The sequence below is a fragment of the Adiantum capillus-veneris genome, chromosome 3 (assembly GCF_014529385.1).
Source record: "Adiantum capillus-veneris isolate H3 chromosome 3, ASM1452938v2, whole genome shotgun sequence".
Taxonomy (NCBI): Eukaryota; Viridiplantae; Streptophyta; class Polypodiopsida; order Polypodiales; family Pteridaceae; genus Adiantum; species Adiantum capillus-veneris.
Window position 1 is genome coordinate 124,110,762 of NC_140933.1, and position 19,112 is coordinate 124,129,873.

Below are 19,112 nucleotides of genomic sequence, written 5' to 3' on the forward strand. Positions count from 1 at the left end.
GAGATAAAGTGTTAGTCATTAGTCTACGTTTCTTAGCGGGTATAGGATCCCTTTTTACCCTACGACATCATTCCAGGATGGATGACTAGTCCAAATTTTGGTGCTTGGGAGACGTAGCTATTGCAAGAATGTCTGCTCTTTAGTCCATATCATACTCCCAAGTAGAGTGACAAATTCTACTTGGTGTTTGAGTGACATCGTCATTACAAACATGATTCTAAGCATGCATACTATTTAAATTTGTGCACAAAAGAGGATTCGTCTTATAAGACAAAAACATTGTTCATTTAGAAATCATTTACATTTGCTTACTCTAATGGAGCATTGTAAGCATTGACAAGGTTCATGCTATCCTTAAGATTATTCCTTGCATCCATCTAGCATCTTCAAAAGGATTTTTTTGAACTTAATAAGATACAGTCGGATAATCTTACCATGTCGTAGTACCTTGTCTTCATGCCGAAGGATAGCTTCGGGTTGTAGCACCTCTTCTTGGTCTTCAATTTTTGGAGGGTCTTCAATAATTGGTTCTCTTGGTGGCTCTTCTTTGTAGGGCTTAGGTAGGCTCACATGACAAGCATTGTGTATGAGCCAATGGTTGGGCAACTTGAGTTGATAAGCCATGTCATTGATTGGCTTCAAGATTTGAAAAGGGCCATAGTATCTTTTTGCTAGTTTAGCATAATACTTTTGATGGCCCGTAGGATTTTTTTGCCCATCGTTTGCCTCAATTGAGCATTGGGAAACTTAAGTAAGACCCAATCATTTTCTTTGAACGTTAAGGCCCTTCTGTGCTTGTCATAGCAGCAGCTTTTTGCCTTTGTTGAGAGATGGATATAGCCTCCTTAACCTTTTGAAAAGATTCTTGTAGGTCACGAATATACTCATCAACAGCAAAGATCTTCCCGTGTACTTTAAGTAGCAAGGGACTATTAGGTCTTCCCTCTATGATCTTAAAATGTGCTTTTGTAGTATGGACAATATTATTGGACGTATACTCTACAAGGGGTAAGTACTTCTCCCATTGTGAGCGTTGATATACTTTTGTAACATAAGTCTTTAGTAGATCGAGTATCATAAGATTGGCTATCTCACTTTGGCCATTTTTTTGTGGGTGATAGCCAAAGAGAAATTCAATCTTGTACCTAGATTTTCAAAGAGACCTTTCTAGAAATTACTGGTCATTCTAGGATCTCTATCTGACACGATGGATGTTGGTAATCCATGGTGTTTGAATATCTGAGGTATGAAGAGGGTTTCCATTTGGTGTGCCTTAATAGTCTTTTTGACAGGAATAAAATGTGCTTGCTTGCTAAACCTATCGACTATTGTCCATATTTCCGTATTTCCATGGATGGACTTGGGTAATTCAAAGATAAAATCCATGGATATACTCTCCTATGGTGAATTAGGGGTTGGCAATGGCTGGAGTAATCCAGGTTTCTTCCCTCTATCACACTTAGTCTTTTGGCATACCACACATTTTGAAACATACTCTTGTATGTCCACTTTCATGGTAGGCCAATAGAAGTATGTGTCTACTCCTCGAAGAGTAGGTTGAATGCCTCTATGCCCCGCATAGGGAGGAGCATGAGATTCATACATGACTTTCTCATGAAGGGAGTGGGTAATACATAGCCTATTGCTATGGAGAAGATAACCATCCTGTAAGGTGAATGGTTCCTCTTTCTTACCCAAAGCAAGGGCTGACATCACATCTTTAAAGTCAGGGTTAGTAGCATACTCATCTATCATAGAAGATAGATCACTGTGAGTTGCTATAAACACCGCATTAACTTTTGGTTGTCGTGAAAGTGTATCAGACACTTGATTGTGCTTATGAGCAATGTGAGCAATATGAAAATAAAATTGCGAAAGAAAATTTTCCCTCCTCATTTGTTTGTGTCATGAAGTACTTGGGACTTTGGCAGTCTGTTCATGAAATGAATGGAGTCCCCAATAAATAGTGCTTCCATGTGTCTAGGACATGTAGAATAGCTAAAAGCTCTTTCTCGTAAATGCCCAAGACCTGTTCATCCATATTGAGCCTTTGGCTCTCATATGCTATGGCATGCCCTTTTTGAAGCAAGACTGATCCAAGGCAGTCACCACAGGCATCACATTGGACCTCAAATGGTTTTGAGAGATCCGAAAGCATGAGGACTGGTTGAGAGGTGAGCTTCTCTTTGAGCTTGTCAAAATCATTTTTCTCCTTAGCGCTCCATGAATACTTAACGTTCTTCTTTGCTAAGTCATGTAATGGTCCTGCTATTTGAGAAAATTTTGCTATGAAGCATCTATAGTATGCACACATACCAATAAATCTTCTTAGCTCATGTAGATTCCTTGGATTAGGCCATGGTTTTATAACCTCTAACTTCGATGGATCCATACGGATACCATCTTGAGAGATAATACGACAGAGCCTTATAGATTATCAAACAGATCTTCTACCCGAGGCATGGGAAATCTGTTTTTGATAGTGATATGGATAAGTGCTCGATAGTCCACACACATACGGTATGTACTATCTTTCTTTTGCACTAAAAGGACTGGAGAACAAAAGGGAGAGGAGCTAGGCCTCACCATCCCTTTGTCTACCAATTCTTGTACTTGCCTCATGATCTCCTCTTGTTGAGCTTGGGAAACTCGATAAACAGGCTTGTTAGGCAGTGAACTTCCTGGTAGGAGCTCAATTCGATGGTCATCATGCCCTCCTTTTGGAGGTGATTCCTTAGGGATATCATCGATAAAAACATCTTGGAATCCATTTAGAAAAGTGTAACTCTTCTTGATTTTTACCATTTTCATTTGATAAATTATTAGCATCATTAGTGAATTCTTTGACAAAAATCATGTACGCAGAAACCAAGCTTTTCATTGACTTATCAAATGCCGATGAATTTACAGTGGTATAGTACGACCAGACTCATTAGCATCTATATACATGCTCTTTCCCCTATAGGTGAAGTAGATTCTCCTTTCAGGGAACCTCCTGTTGGCAGCCATGCGGTTGAACCATGATGCCCTTAGGATAGCATCCTCATGTTGAAGAGGAGAGATAAAAAAGTCTTCTTTGTCGTCATAGCTTTGGACATGAAGCCTCAAATTCCCAATCAGGGGAATAACGGAGTCTTGTTGTCCCTTGAAAGCTGTGTCATCAGTTAGAGTATCTCCCATCTCAAAAGCTTGAATGCCCAACTTGGTGGACAACTCTGTTGATATGAAGTTGTGAGTAGAGCCAGGGTCAAACAAGATGAAGGAATCATGTTCCCTTACCTTTCCCCAAGCATAGGAGAGAGGTGATCCTTTGCAATGAGCATCCTCTTTTGGAGCTTTGATGGTGGAAGCTCTAGGAGTCTCACTACGGGTATTTCTCTTTGGGCAAGAATAATAGCCATGTCCTTGCTCCCCACACTTAAAATACTTATGGTCCTTGCAAAAAGATTTAAGCTCTTCAGGAGAGAGTTTGTTTTTACCTTTGTAAACCCCCTTTTCCTTGGACCGATTGTTGTTGTTGTTGTTATTGGAATTACCTTGGGAAGAATTTTGGGCATTGATTTTCCCCTTTGCATCACTTTTGTCTTTGTTTTCCATGGGCTTGACATTCCGTCTAGCCCCTTGTTGGAAATTGATGTGGGAAGCAACCATGGTGTGGTGGACTCTACTTCGGTGATAAAACCAAGTCATTGGGAGTTAACATACTCGGCCATTTCTTCATGTAATCCCGCACAAAATTTTTGCTTTTTCTCGACAAAGTCTATCTTTTGGAAGACATTAGCCTTGAGATGTAAATCCCAACTTGTCCACATATTTGTGAATAGACTCATGGGAGAGAAGATTCAAACTGCACCATTAGGAAAGTACTTTGTCCTTTGCATTTCTTGCAAGGAATTGCTTCATGATGGAACCTCGTAGAGTTTTCCATGTCTTTGGGGCTTCGCCGTTGCCACGAAGGTTAACGCACCATTGATGAGCCGGTTTTTGGAAGTGCATAACTACATGGCGTAGCTTTGAGGACTCCGTGAAGCCCTCATCTCCAAAGGCCGCATCAAATTGTTGGATGAAGGCAAATACTTTATCGGTGGCACCAAAGGTGCCCTCATAGTTGCGAAAAGAGATACTCTTTCCTCCTTCTTTGAACTTCTTGAGCTTTTGTGACCTTCGCCATGCAAGGTATGATTTGCGATGTCCTCCCCTCTTGTATTCTCTAGGAGAATAGCCATAGATTTTGTTGAAAGAGGAGGAAGGTGAAGAAGAAGGAGAAGAGGGTGATCTTTCTTGACCTTTTCTTCCTTTGTTTCCTCTCTTCCCTTTTGGAGTGACGAGGGAGAAGGATTGTTGTCAAGGCTAGGGACTTGCTACGCGTCGTGTGCGAGCCACAAAGGCTCCTAGCACACAGTCATACAACAGACAAGCTCACAAGGAAGAACGGTGTGTCACTCACCTTCCTGCGTAGTTGCGAATGAAGGATTCCCGCGCCGGGAAGAAGAGGGAGACGCCGCTACGCCGCGCTCAACCGCCTCGCCGCCGTCGTGCCGCCGCAACGCTGGATCACACACACACACTCTCACACTCTCTCTCTCTCTCTCTCACACGTACACACACACACACACACAAGGAGATGGTGAAGGAGAAGGTGGAGATGGAGCAAGAGCAGCTTCTATTGCACAATGAGAGAATGAGTAAAAATTAGGTTTAGTGGCTTTTATATGAGCTCACCCCATTCGGCGCCCATACTTAGCCAACTAACTCCTTGAATATTCCAGTTAGAGTGCGCCTGTCATCGGCGATCACCCTTACCCTGTTCCTATTGGTCCAACAAGCCCGGTATCTGACTCTAAATAATACAACGTTTATAGATCATAGGGTGTCCGTGTGCCGTGAGGGTTAACATGCCCCCCTTCCTGATGTAGATTCCGTCCTCGGAAGCTATCCAGTTGAAGCTCGTTCGTCGAGATGGGAGAGCAGTCGACATGGATGTGCGTAGCCTTCTTCAATCACTGCAAAATCAAACAACATTGCCACAGTAATTGCATTCTCATATACAATTAAAAATCATATGCAATTTTAGACAAACAAATTGATTGGTAACAGAATTTTAGACAATTTGTCAGCAATAAACATTAAATTGCAATATAATTAAATGCATAAACAGATGTAAAGGTAAAAAATTAAACAAGTCTGGGGTCGCTAATTTAACGGTCAAAAGGCACTAGAGCTCGACTATTAATACCATGGGTAACTTCTCAAATTTTTCTGGTCAATTAAGTTGTTTAATCGCGAGAGCCAAGTATTTGATGTTCGAGGGCTGACTAGAGGCTATACCTAGAAGACCTTGTAGTTAAGCTACGATAAAAGGAATTTCTCATGAAATCATCGCCTGACTGATTACCTTTTCTTTGACCCCCCAAAGTCTTTTCACATTGATTCAATTTTGATGTGTGTGCTTATTTTGTATGCCTTGGGTTTTTTGCTTTTCAAGGAAAAGCGCCCACACTGGGAGCCTCTAGGGCTCTAGTACCATAGGCGAAACATGTGAGTGAAGTACCAATTTAAGCAGGGATTTCTCTTCCAGCTTAAAATTTTACATTGTGGCACTTTGATTTTTTGTTTGTTCATTTTCAGCATTTTAATTTTGTAACTTTGGGGGGTCATATAACACTGTTACCCTCCCCAGGCTTATCACATTAGTAAACTCCCTTTATAATACTTAAGCTAAAGGTCAATAGGGTTAAGCCCACTAGAAAGCCCTAGTACATTTCACACAATGCTGCCTAAATCGGATTAAGAACCTAAGTAACCATTGCTTATTAGGAAGGCATTCCCCATGGTATTAAGAGAAGATTTCTAATACCTAGCTTGGTCAAACTTGCTTAGTCGGACTGCTTGATTTTTAAACCTAGACAAGTGATTATGACAAAACATTACATTGAATTAAATGTTTGATACTAAGCAAATGCGTTGAATATTATGCTACCAATCACAATCAAAGCAGACAAACATGGATGCAAAAAGATAAGGGCAATGCTAATGGACATAAAACACCTGTTTGTGTTGATGGTCGCGCTTGATTTGAAGTGTGAACGAGAGAAAGGTTCCATGAAAGTCCAAATCCTATCAATAGCAACACGCTCCTGTACACACTAGGAAACAAAAGGAATACCTCCAGGAGGCACATTAGTGGGAAAAGGTACCAACACTTATTGAACACAACAAAAAACATAAGGAACCCTAACCTAATTATTTGCACTCCCCCTAAAGAGTCAAGGGAATAGGATATTGGGAATAGGATATTGTCAAGGCTAGGGACTTGCTACGCGCCGTGTGCGAGCCACAAAGTCTCCTAGCACACAGTCATACAACAGACAAGCTCACAAGGAAGAACGGTGTGTCACTCACCTTCCTGCGTAGTTGCGAATGAAGGATTCCCGTGCCGCGAAGAAGAGGGAGACGCCGCTACGCCGCGCTCAACCGCCTCGCCGCCGTCGTGCCGCCGCAACGCTCGATCACACACACACACACACACTCTCACACTCTCTCTCTCTCACACACGTACACACACACACACACACAAGGAGATGGTGAAGGAGAAGGTGGAGATGAAGCAAGAGCAGCTTCTATTGCACAATGAGAGAGTGAGTAAAAATTAGGTTTAGTGGCTTTTATATGAGCTCACCCCATTCACACTTGGGCGCCCATACTTAGCCAACTAACTCCTTGAATATTCCAGTTAGAGTGCGCCTGTCATCGGCGATCACCCTTACCCTGTTCCTATTGGTCTGACAAGCCCGGTACCTGACTCTAAATAATACAACGTTTATAGATCATAGGGTGTCCGTGTGCCGTGAGGGTTAACAATTGTGTGTTGACCATTTCCTCTTGGGAGAGTTGGCTATCATCTAGACCGCCATCTTCGTGGAGACACATCTTCAGAGGAGCTTAGGGATTCATCATTGTCTTGTTCTTTGGATTCCTCCTCTGAAATGTTAGAGAGTCTTCTTTTGGGGTTCTCATCAAGAGGCCTCCCCCCCCCCCCCCCCCTCTCTCTCTCTCTCTCTCTCTCTCTCTCTCTCCTCTTGGAGAGGAAGGAAAATCCCATAATCACGAAGTTGTTAAGTAACTTCGTCTTGCAAAGCAGGGTTGCCCCTAGCTTCCTGCAACCTAGTAACAAGATAATTGACAAACATGGCGGAATCATCATTAGCACCGTTATGTGCAAAAACAAAGTTATCAATGTTCATTATACTCCCTTGGTTATTGTCAGCCATACTAATTATACTTATGTGTTTACTTAGTGTATTCTTTGGCAATTCAAAACCTTAGTTGCTACTCCTCTTAGCCTTTGAAAATCAGCACTTAAGTATCTACACCCACGGCTCGAATTGGTTAATTATAGAGAGTAGTGGAGTGGGTCTAATATTGCAAAATTGCTGAGGGCTATCTTCTTTTGGACTTCTTATGGCACAATAAAGATAAAGCCGTAGGCAAGTCTAAAAAGACCCCATTATTAGGACCAAATCTCCTGAGGTGTGCACCATATCCCACATAGTGGGCTCAACAAAACCGATAATAGATCTCAGTCCCACTTACTCTAATATAATTAACAAAATCAACTAGTAAATAGGCTACTTAAGGATCTCTCTTCTTAAGCAAGAAAAGAGAAACCAAAATCTCTAATACCAATGTAACGAAAATGGCCTATGAACTTTGAGAATAGCGGAATTAAGAAAATTAGAGTGAGCATTTTTGTGAGATTACTGTGAGAACTAGAGGGTGAACTTAATTGATGGTAGCAACATAAACATAGTACTTAATTAACCTGGCATGAACAACACTTTTGCAAGAGGGAGTATTAGAGAACATGACAATAGTTGAGGACTGGATTTACTTGGAGCCGGTCCCCCCTCCAAAAGGTGATAGATTCTCCCATCAACAGAGACTTGGTACAATACAATCTTTGTCTTCCTTGTGACCTAGGTGGTGCAATGAAAATGAAAAGCGTCATGCGTCATGAGAATAACATAAACTTTGCAAAAAACATTAACTATCCCAAGCCTCGGTCCCAAGGCCTCAAACACCTTTGAAGGTGGAGAGCGGGGAATGAGGGTAGGGAAGAGGAAGAAGAATCATTCATAGGAGAACGAAATAGTTCCTCACTTATCATCACTCTTCTTGCTTAGCATAGCATAATAGCATAGTAATGAAGATGAAAAAGATGGCAAGCTTAAGCATTGAAGCATGGCTCTTGGTTGGATTTTCATTCCATAGCAAAGAGTGTTGGTGTAGGCTCTCAACTTCTCAACAAGCTTGGAGAAGGAGATAGAGCTCTTGCACTTTGCACTTCACACAATGAGAGAGAGAGAGAGAGAGAGAGAGAGAGAGAGAGAGAGAGAGAGAGAGAGTGTGGGAGAGTATACCCCCTCTCATGCTTGGTCCACCTCTCTCTCTCTCTCTCTCTCTCTCTCTCTCGTATTATTTAATTATATCATTTGGACATGTGTCGTCTTTTTCCTCTTTGACAAAAGATCTTAGGGTGAAAGCATGTTAACCTGTCGCGCTTTTTGTGCTAGTTAGCAATTTCAAGTTACCACATCTTCGAAAAGTTGGGCGTCCAGTAAATTTTTTACAAATAATATCAAAACTTGTCGGAGGTTGTACATTTTGATTCCTTGTTTCAAGTGCTTTCTATTGATATATCATATGTCATAGATCTTGGAGATGTAGCTCAGGTTATTGTACTAGTTAGCATATGTCAAAATTGTGCTAGTTAGCATTGTCCGGGACATGAAAAAGCATGACAGGTTAACATGCTTTCATCCCTTAATTATTTGTTTTTATGCATCTAGATTTTGATTGGACCCTTTTAAAGCCTATCCAATAGGATCTTGCCATGTGTCTTTCATGCTTCTTACGATATCATGTTTGAAATGAACACTTCAAGCACCTTAGTCATTTAAGCACATGAAAATCGTTTATGCCTCTTGAAAGATTATGTTTGAATTCAAGAAACTTAGTCATTTACGCATGAGAAGCACCTCAATCTTGGGCAAGGTTCCCACAAACACCTAAAGCACGACAAGCACCTCATGCTTGGGTAACTGGATTCCCACCTTAAGGTCAGCCCTAGTTTGCCTAAAGTCAAAGGACTTTTTAACACTAAGTTTTGGAGGTCTTTAATGCAGCTAACCCTAAGGTCTTTAAGCTCCATTAGGTAGCATTGCTCTTTAACATACCATCTCTCATTTGGACCCCTTTAACCTTGGCCCTTAGTCGAGACAAATCCATAAGCATATGTCTATATTCTAACCCTTGTTCCCGTTTATTCTTCCACATTAAATGATCAGTTTAATATGAGAAAATCATTTGGGTTGGTTAGATATCAGATTTTAGGACAAGTTGATGCTTCAATGCCTCGCTTGTGGTCAAACGAGGAGGATGCAAGGATGACTTCACACTTGCCAAGTGAAAAGGAAAAATTATTTAACATGGATATGAATCTATCCCGAGTAATCAATAACTTTTGTATTCTCAATGCAAAGGTTATGACCAAGTGGGTGGACTTGTGGACAACGGCAAAGCCAAGGAGTTTGCAAGAGAGAGAAGCATGGAAACAAGTACATGGAGAAGGAGGGCACCCCCAGTGCCTAGACACCTTGCATGTTTCCCAGAACTCATTAGTACGGAGTGGATTCATAAGAGAATGACCGAAGCAAAAGCGCGCGGAGAAGACATCACCGACAAAGAATGGGAGTATACACAAGGCTGCGTACCAAAGGTAGAGTACTCATACACCTAAACCATATTACATAGTTTTTTCTTGATTTTATCCTTGTAATTGATAAAAGATATTTTCCTATTTTGTAGAGCCTCTCCTTCAACTCTATGTGGTCAAAGGGTCGTCACTTTCATACGCGCAACATTGACAAGCGTAGAACCACTATGGACTGTGGCATCATGGGAAACTTTGACATAGATGGTGATGAAGCCATGTACTATGGAACTATTGAAAGGATACTAAAGCTGAATTTTAGAACATTTCATATCTTCATCTTCGAGTGCAAGTGGCCGTCTGCAAATGTGTCTATACGACATGAGAATGGCCTCTACATGGTGGACTCTAATGTGCATCACACATGAGGTATGACAATTTAGTTTTACCACGCAATGTGAGCATGTGAGTGACTACCTTTTTTTATTCTTATTTGCTTGTAGTATTAATTATACTAATGTTACTCACTTTGAGCTTCTCTTCTATGTTTAAGCCAAAATTTGAATGTTTAGGCGCTAAATTGCGCTTCGAGAATAAACACGATAATAGTAGCGACAATATTAGAGGTAGCTTTCACGATAATAGTCACGGTAATATATGAAATGCACCCCCTTCCCCCCCCCCCCCCCCCCCCCCCCCCCCCTCCCCCCCCCCTTCTCTCTCCAGCTGATTTTGGACCTTCTCTCTACAAAACACGGTAGAAGATCACGGTAAGATTTTTATAGTGTTGTGAGGGAGACTATCAAGACATTAAGAATTTTTGATAAGCTTCATAAAGAATAATAAATATGGAGTCAAATTATTTATTGGGCTAGTTTACTAGGAATTAAGGTTAGGTCGCATGTGTGGTCCAGGATACAACATACACTTTCTGCTAATTGCCTACAATCCAACTTAGGCTTTTTGATATCAATATGTGTTTCTCTCTATTTTCTTATATCATGTTTTTGTTGTTTTGTTGAAAAAAAAAAACGATGAATTAATGCGTTGAGATGCTTATTGAAAGTCTCCAAGGACCTCCAAGGAGCGACGAGTGATTGACGACCTCTATGGCTGCTAAAGCGAGGCAGTAAGATCTTGGTCATGCGAGGCATAATTATCATTTGTTTTGTTTATAACTATGCCTCCTTCACGGTCACACATGGGTTGGGCAAAGGCATAATACAACTATGTAGCGAAGTTTACATTTATGGCGGTAAAGGTTTGTAACTCATTACATGAAGCCTATTTCAAGAAGTAAAAGGTTGTCAAAGATCGACATGGACCAATGTTTAACGACTGCAGGGCTCAGATGCCTTGGTTTGGCTAATACCTTATCCAGTTTTTCACTTGTGTAGCCGTTCATTTGCATTTCTACCTCCAGGTGCCCATGATCTGCTCCTACAACATCTTTACATGACCATGAGCACCTCTCTAGTTTTTTGCCTGCACCGGCTTTGTAATGTCCTTATGGATAACTATGCAAAGCATGACCACTGCCTAAAATTACACGCAATGCCTACGCGACCAATCCCTATTAATTTTTTGGGAAAATTACCTAAATACCTCTCTAATAGGTGGAAATTCCCAAAATACCCTTCAAATTTAAAAAATTCCCAAAATACCCTTGTATCTATTTTAGCTGGATTGTTCACGATTTACTAATCTTTATTCTTTTTTGACAATGTATATCCGCTTTTTAGTGCTTAGCATGTAATTTGTCACAAATTACCTCTCAAAAAAAGACAATTATGTCTAAAAATAATGAAGCAATTCATCTCCAAAGCCTACATAACCAGCTCAAATTCTAGTTTTAGTATCTTGTATTCATAGACAATCAGTCTTCTTATGAAAAGCTACAATTTTTTTAATTTTTGGATAAATTTACTCTCACAACCAGGGGTATCTTGGGAATTTTGGGAAATTTGAAGGGCATTTTGGGAATTTTTGACAACATATGAGGGGTATATTGAGAATTTTTGAAGTTTGAAGGGTATTTTGGGAGTTAGAGGGGCATTTTGGTAATTTTTCCATAAATTTACTCTCACAACCAGGGGTATTTTGGGAATTTTGTAAAATTGGAAGGGCATTTTGGGAAGTTTTGACAAAATATGAAGATATGTTGTGAATTTTTGAAATTAGAGGGGCATTTTGGTAATTTTCCCATAAATTTACCCTCACGAGTCACAACCAGGGGTATTTTGGAAAATTTGAAGGGCATTTTGGGATTTTTTGACAAAATATGAAGGTATATTGTGAATTTTTGAAATTTGAAGGGTATTTTGGGAATTTTCACAAATTAGAGGGGTATTTTGGTAATTTTCCCTAATTTCTTTGATCAATGAGTTTGGAAAGGAATGGGACTCGGGAGTGATGTTGAAGGGTAAGTCACGTGTGAACGAGAGACTAAGATTGCATCGAAATGGGGTGGCTGGTGATTGCGGGCCTGCAAAGGAAGGAGCGGGTAAAAGATGGGGTCGGCAAAATAGAAGACCCGTCGGCGGTCGCTCACCAACCCGACCACCACTCTTTTCACGGGTCCGTTCTCTCTCCTCTGAGTCCTCTCTCTCTCTCTCTCTCTCTCGCGCTGTGCGGGGCCCGGGCATCCTGAAGTGCGGCGTGTGAGGGTGTGAACGGGCCACGTCAACACTACAAGGAGGAAGATATATACAATAAAATTGTAGTATTTTAATCGAATTTAAAATAATATAATCATTCTATACGAGAGACCAAAAAGGCCGAATGACAAAATTGTCATCATTCCTTATGATTCTTGTGAAGCAGCGAGATAAGAAAACATTTATTATATAAAAATATTGGACAGCTATTATTTATAACTATTATTTTTCTGAATGGGGGAAGCAAACAAGAAGCACTTTTTGGGGGCAGGATCCTTTTATGGATCCTGCAAGGCCTTTTAACTTCAGACAAGGTGGGACCCGCGCCTGCCTTGCTGGCAGAAGTTGCACGTGCCACGCGAGCGCCTCCACTGTAGGCTGATTGGCTAATGTGGGAGGGGGCCAGCCCTAAAAAGCTCGAAAATGACATTTGTGAGCTTTTAATGCACACGCTTAAAATTGAAAAGGCACAAAATATTTTATTGTCAGTTTTTATCGAAAATAAATAATGAAAAGTGTTTTTTTGGCCGGCCTCTGGAGCCTCTGCTGGTCTGACCAGTGGGGGGCCCGCCCCCCTTATTACCTTAAAAAGCTATCTTTTGGGTTTTCTTCGGGCCCCGCCCATCTTTTTTTTTTCCCTGATGATAGATAATAACAGACAGGGACAGCAGATCCTACAGGCTACTATAGTACTATACCTATTTTCTCTGTTTTGAGGAGCACGTCCAGAGTTCAAGATCGGTCCGACAGATCTTTGATGGACGTCTCTCACTCTCTCTCTCTTCTGTTTCACGGGTCCAGACTCCACTTTTCATTTGTGACTCGCGGTCAGATGCCCCCCCGCACATATATTTTCTTCTCTATTGGCCTAGGTACATACGTTTTCTCCTGCTTCGACCCCCTCTCTTCCAGTCATTTTCCCTGCTGCAGCCATCTCTATCGCTCCCTCCCTCCCTCCATCTCTCGATCTCCCCTTTTTGCATGTTGTACTACTTACCTGCCGCTCTCCCCAGTCATCATGCAGGCACGACCCGAGGAAAATGGAAAACACTGCTTTCTGCTGAATATGGCCCCCCCGCACCTCCGATCAACAGGCAGCCTCATGCCCACCAACTGCTCAAGTGAAGCAAGCACTTCGTCTACCGTCATTTCTCCTTCCAGCCATGATGTCTCTGAGGCACCCTGCGAGAGCTCGGCTCAAAGCAATAGTTCCCTCAAAGAGCATGACTATATAGGCATGGCTGATATTTCATCTATGTCTGAACCAGAGCAACTCATGCACCAGGTGAAGCTTGACAGCCTTGAAGAAGAAGACGAGCCAGACTTGCGGCTTGGATTGGGTCCTTCTCCCTTGAAGGGAGTGTGCGATAGGCGGGGCCTGCTGCTCTTTCCTCGGCCTAGTAGAGAAAACTTCAAACAGGCTCCCTGCATATCAGATGTCAGGATTGAGGCAGCAGAGTCTACCCATGTGGCACATGCACACCCACATTCTTCTACCACAGTTTCAATGCCATCACTAAAGAGGGTGGATGCCATAGCCACCCCAAGCAGCTTTTACCCCCTTGCTAACGATCCTCACTGTAAGAGTACAAAGCGTCTCTTTTCGGATATCATTTCACAAGTGGTTGGGTCAGCCGCCTATGTCAATGCAGAGACCGGTGTGGAAAATCATGTGCAGAAGCCAGGTGCTATATTTTCATCAGGAGCGGCACGGATGATTATGCAACGGCCAGCGATCAATATTAAGCCTCTTGCTAGGGAATCAGATATGATGTCCTGGGGCACTCGAGCTTCTTCGTGGCATTCCGAAGCTACCCAGAACATGATTTACCCTATCAGAAAAGTTGGTGAAGTCCCACTCACAATGAAGGGTATACTTGAGCGGCAATTGCCAAGTGGTGGTGTCATCCCCAACAATCTGGAGTCTGGTCCCGATGAAGCTCCTCCTGCGAAGTAAGTGAAGCTTATTCTTTAACTGTGATCTATCCATAGTGGTGGATGTCCTTGTAGGTATGTGTACATTCACTCACATGACTCACAGGTATGCCCATATTGACTTACCATTTAAAAGAGGGACATTGGTGATGGTGCCGCTGCATCCGAGGACTCTTTATAGTTTTTTGTAATATTGAAGATTGTAGTATAGTCTTGGAGGTTGTGAGTCAGAATCTCCCTGCACGCTCATGAAAGCTAGCTGCCCTGGTTTCGTTCAGGGAGCAAGTTATAGGATGGCCACCAGTCCGGTCTTACCGAAGAAGTGCCATTAATTCGGGGAGATCCAGGCCTGCAGGGACTGAGCCAGATGTGCAAGCTGCCGCATATGTGAAGGTTAACATGGATGGGATTCCTATCGGACGCAAAGTAGACTTAACTGCCTACAACAACTATGACGAGCTTCTTTCTGCCCTGGAAGGAATGTTCTACAGTCCTCCTATTGGTAAGCATCATTTTGTGTTTCTTTGTGTTGGTATTAATATTACATGGCTTAGTTAAGAAATGTTCTTTGACAATAAACTTCTAGGTGAAGGGGTATGCTTTCTTCATGCGAGAGATTTTGTCCTAACATATGAAGATAAAGAAGGGGATTGGATGCTTGTTGGTGATGTCCCATGGGGGTAGGTGATTGTGCTATGTGGTTTTGAAGAAATGTCTGCTACCAGTGGTAGGATAGCTTAATGATCAACCTAGCTCGTGTTGTGGACCAGGATGTTCGTTGATACAGTCAAGCGCTTGCGGATTACTCGTGGGTTGGACTCTGCCTGTTTAGGTGTGTTCATATGAAACTTTTCTGCTACAATGGCTTGTTGGAAAATTTCAGGTGTTTAATCATTGACGAAAAATGTCTGTTTCTTGAGCTTGCAGGTCCAAGCACATCAAAGAACTTTGCATAGACCGCAAGGAAGGGCTATGTTGATTGTGTAAATTGCAAAGCAGTTGAATGTTGGTGCAGACTAGGTTGTAGCTCTCGGCCTTTAAACATATTGACGTATCTGTGAATAGATGAGTTCTCTTTGTCCAGCTCATTGTACTGGTTGTCACATACTTTTTGTAGTTGAAAAAACAATTGTATTCTTTTATGTGCCAAACAAACGCACATGGCGAATGGAAGTTGTGGGCTGGCTAATGCTAAATGGTGTCATAGTCCTTTGGAAGCTGTTGAGTATGTCCCAGCCCACAGCCTATAGCAAGTTTCTGTGCTGTACATAGTAGTAAAGGTCTTCCTAAATGTGACTCTGAGGTGTTGGAGTCTCCTTAGCGTTGGTATATGTCTCTTTCTGTAGACTATTGTTTTTCAATCTGGCAGCCAAGTAACGCACATGGATTTTTGAGTAAGATGAATGGTCATGCGATCATCGGCAATGGTGAGTTTGAAAATTCATCTTGTTTTATTTTTTGTGTCTTAGTGAGGTTCTAATATGCTGAGCTGGTGTTCTCTAGTTGCTTCAATTGCCTGAAACTGTTACTGTATGTTTATATCATATCTTCGGCGAACGCACCTCTTTGTCGAGGTACTATAGAAACTTTTGCATACTGTAATGGTGTATGCATCCATGATTAGCAGCAGTTGGTGTTTGGCACTTACGCCTCCTCGTTCTTGTTGACGAAGAGGTAACATTATCTTGCGCAGCCTCCAAAGTTATTTACTTGCTACGTACGCGTGAACAGCAAATTTAACGTGGTCACGTGGTTAGAACAGGTGAGGTGAAGATGTGAATGGCTGGAAAGCGAGATTGAGTCCTTGCTGGGTTCATGCTGTTAGCTTTTGAAGCAGCAGCTCCTTATCGTCAAGGGGGGGTAGTTTCTTTGAAGAACTTGGGGTTGGGCAGGGCTTGCTGCGCCCACTCGCAGTCGGCAGTTTCTGGCTGCCCCCGCTTCTTCTGAACCCAGTCCTGGAAATCATGTCATATTGCTACGTATGTTTTTCATTTCCTCTCTTTTCTGACAAATCCTGATGTGATGTTGATAACAACTCAGCTAGCTATATACAGGTCAGTCTCCTAGCCTGCATATCTACTCTGCAGGTGCAAGTGTATCATGTTCTTTGATGAATTATGGTGTTTCCTTCCAACCATATTGTGGAAGGCTCTGGTCTTTTGGTGTGATGTGTGGGAAAGTTTCTTGTGTGCGTTAATTGCAATGGATTGCAAAGGAAGTGTCATAATGATTTTGTCCCGAACAGCGGAGATGTTCAATTCAGGAGGGGTTACTGCCTTCAATGTGATGTACTAAGATATGCGTGCTGCTGACTTTATAAAAGCCCATAGGGACGGAACATTTTCTTAGCGAATGATGGTCATCTGCGGTGACCATGTTTATAACAGGAGCTCTGGCTGGAGCTTCCGTGAAGTTGATTCATGATTGATTCTTGGGTTTTTGTTCAGGATAATGGTCGGGATTCTATCCAATCATTCTATTGAGGTACCAGTATGGGCTTATGCCTCAGCAGGGTTTGTCCTACTAATGTCAAAGCAGAAAGATTTTCAGCAAAATGAGGAGAAGAGACGGTGTCTTTCAAGATTTGGCTAGTAACATTAAGGGGAGAAAACTTGCAGGCACCAAATGCCCCTGATACACCTATACAAGAGTCTGCTTTGTACAATATAGACCTTTTAGCCCTCTTTAACCACCCTCCCATATGTACACTGGTTGCAATGGTCACAAATATGTGAACATAGCATGGAATTAGCCCCAGCTATATACATTTTTAACTTGCACGAATGATCCAATCACAAATTGAACTATGAAAGGGTGTGATTTTAGGCATGAAAAGTCTAGGATCATGTGGTTTTTAAACTAGGCATTGGAACAATGAACCCTTGGAGGGCAATGTGAAGAGTATTGGGTTATTAGTTTGGGGAGGAATAATATGAGAGGATTAGAGCTCATATGAGAGCTTGAATGGTAGTGTCTCACATCCCCAAGGAGTCTTGGCTTGGTGTGAACTTTGAAATCCAGAATTCCTTAAAGAGCATTGATCTTATTCTAAATTTGTTCCACGAAGTTTCCGGCCTTGGAGATGGCTTTGAACGCTTCCTTGATAGCTTCTTTATTGGACTCTTGATGGCAGGAAGTTTGCCCAAGCTGCAAGCCCTTTCTCTTTTTTCCTCTGACAGGGCCTGTTGGAAGTAGTCACCATCTTTTGTGATCCGATTGTGGAGGTAGTATAAGTTTCCTTGATTGAGCTTTAACTTGAAGATCTGCATACTAAAAATCAACAAAAGAACTCAGGCTGGGTGCTTGGTAAGCCCCATCAAGCCAGTAATCATTCTTGAGCTTCCAGGTAATCCATAGAAACTTTGCCCTTGCATGATTCCAGAATTTACTAAGAACATTGATGGAATCTCCGAGCAACAATTGCTTGCTTCCATGATACTATTGAGATTGACAGACTTTAAAGGGGGGAGAATTGCCACGAACTCGGGGTAGGTGAAGAAAAGGTGAAAAATAGATTCGATTTCAGTGTGGCACCTGTAGCAAACAACGTTGGATAGTCCTGTCTTGTGGCTTCTCTCTCCGGTCCAGAATATAGCTTTATGCTAGCGGAGTTAAGAGGACATATATTTTAGGTTGGGTATCATTATACTTGTCTGTCTAAATTGTAATATGTAGGGGGGGAGAGAGATCGTGGGATGGGGTCTGTGGGTGTTGGGAGTTTATAACCAACCTTCCAACCAAAAGCATCTACTCAGGTTTCCTCCTTCAAAGAGAGCATCCATTGTTCCTCGTCGAGAAACAACTCGATCCGAGAGAGGGAAAGAGAGTTTCCACGGTTTAATTGATTTATTGATATGTTAATGCATTAATGTGTGACTAATCCCTTAAGTGTGTAAACACGTGTGTGGGTGTGCATGTATGTGTACATGTCTCCCTATATAGTGTGCCATTAGCATGGGTGTTGGGAATTCCATCGTTGCATAGCTCCAATGAACAACAAAATTATCAATCCAAAAGGATGAGCTATTTGGCTAGGACATGCAAACACTCACTACTAATGAATTAATCATGAGAACACGAATGGTAACCCTATGAGGTGAGCTTCTTGGCTTATGGAGGAGCTAAACCACAATGATGAGCAATCTTTACATCCACTCTTCACTTCCAATTAACCCAATCACACATACTAACAATTGCAAGACGCACATAACACTAATCTTATCATGCAACACACTAATTGTAAGCACACACTTAAATCTATCAAGCATCACATTTCAATCAAACTTACATGCACACACAAGCAAGAGAGCAATCACACAAGATTAGAGAGAGATTAACCACTAATTAGTTAAGATCTAGATAATCAAAGCATCATAGGTAAATACTAAGAAACATGAGAGGTATAGTGAAAGAAAATTAAGCATTTATTAGTGTTAATCAAGTCACATGAGTAAGGAGAAGCTCAAGGATTCCATAGCCACACCTCAAGACCTTTCACCAAAGAGTGTTCTTAACAAATAAGCTTGAGATTCTTCATTTCTTTTACACTGCTTTATATACCTAGAGTAAAATTATGCAATGTCCGTGTGTCCAAGACCTTTAGGACTCCACCATTTAATGAATCCGTAGCTTAGGTACACTAACTGATATATTCTTTACAGCTTGGAGCTTCCATTGAAACTGTAACACATTAGAAATATTACAATGGATTGAAATAAATGGAGAATTTACGATAGGTGACCGTTTTGGAAAAATGTGTAACTCTAATCTTTACTGTTTCTTCTTGAGATTCGATGTGCTTACAGCTT

General features: G+C 41.7%; 1 protein-coding gene across 1 annotated transcript; it reads left to right on the forward strand.

Annotated features, from left to right (window-relative positions):
• The first annotated feature begins 13,114 nt into the window (after positions 1-13,114).
• Positions 13,115-15,475, forward strand: LOC147461646 (uncharacterized). Its single transcript, XM_086509143.1, has 5 exons — positions 13,115-14,322; positions 14,583-14,806; positions 14,891-14,984; positions 15,075-15,136; positions 15,232-15,475. The coding sequence occupies exons 1-5, from the start codon at positions 13,127-13,129 to the stop codon at positions 15,258-15,260; spliced, it is 1,605 nt and encodes a 534-aa protein (XP_086365269.1). The 5' UTR covers positions 13,115-13,126; the 3' UTR covers positions 15,261-15,475.
• Positions 15,476-19,112: the final 3,637 nt, after the last annotated feature.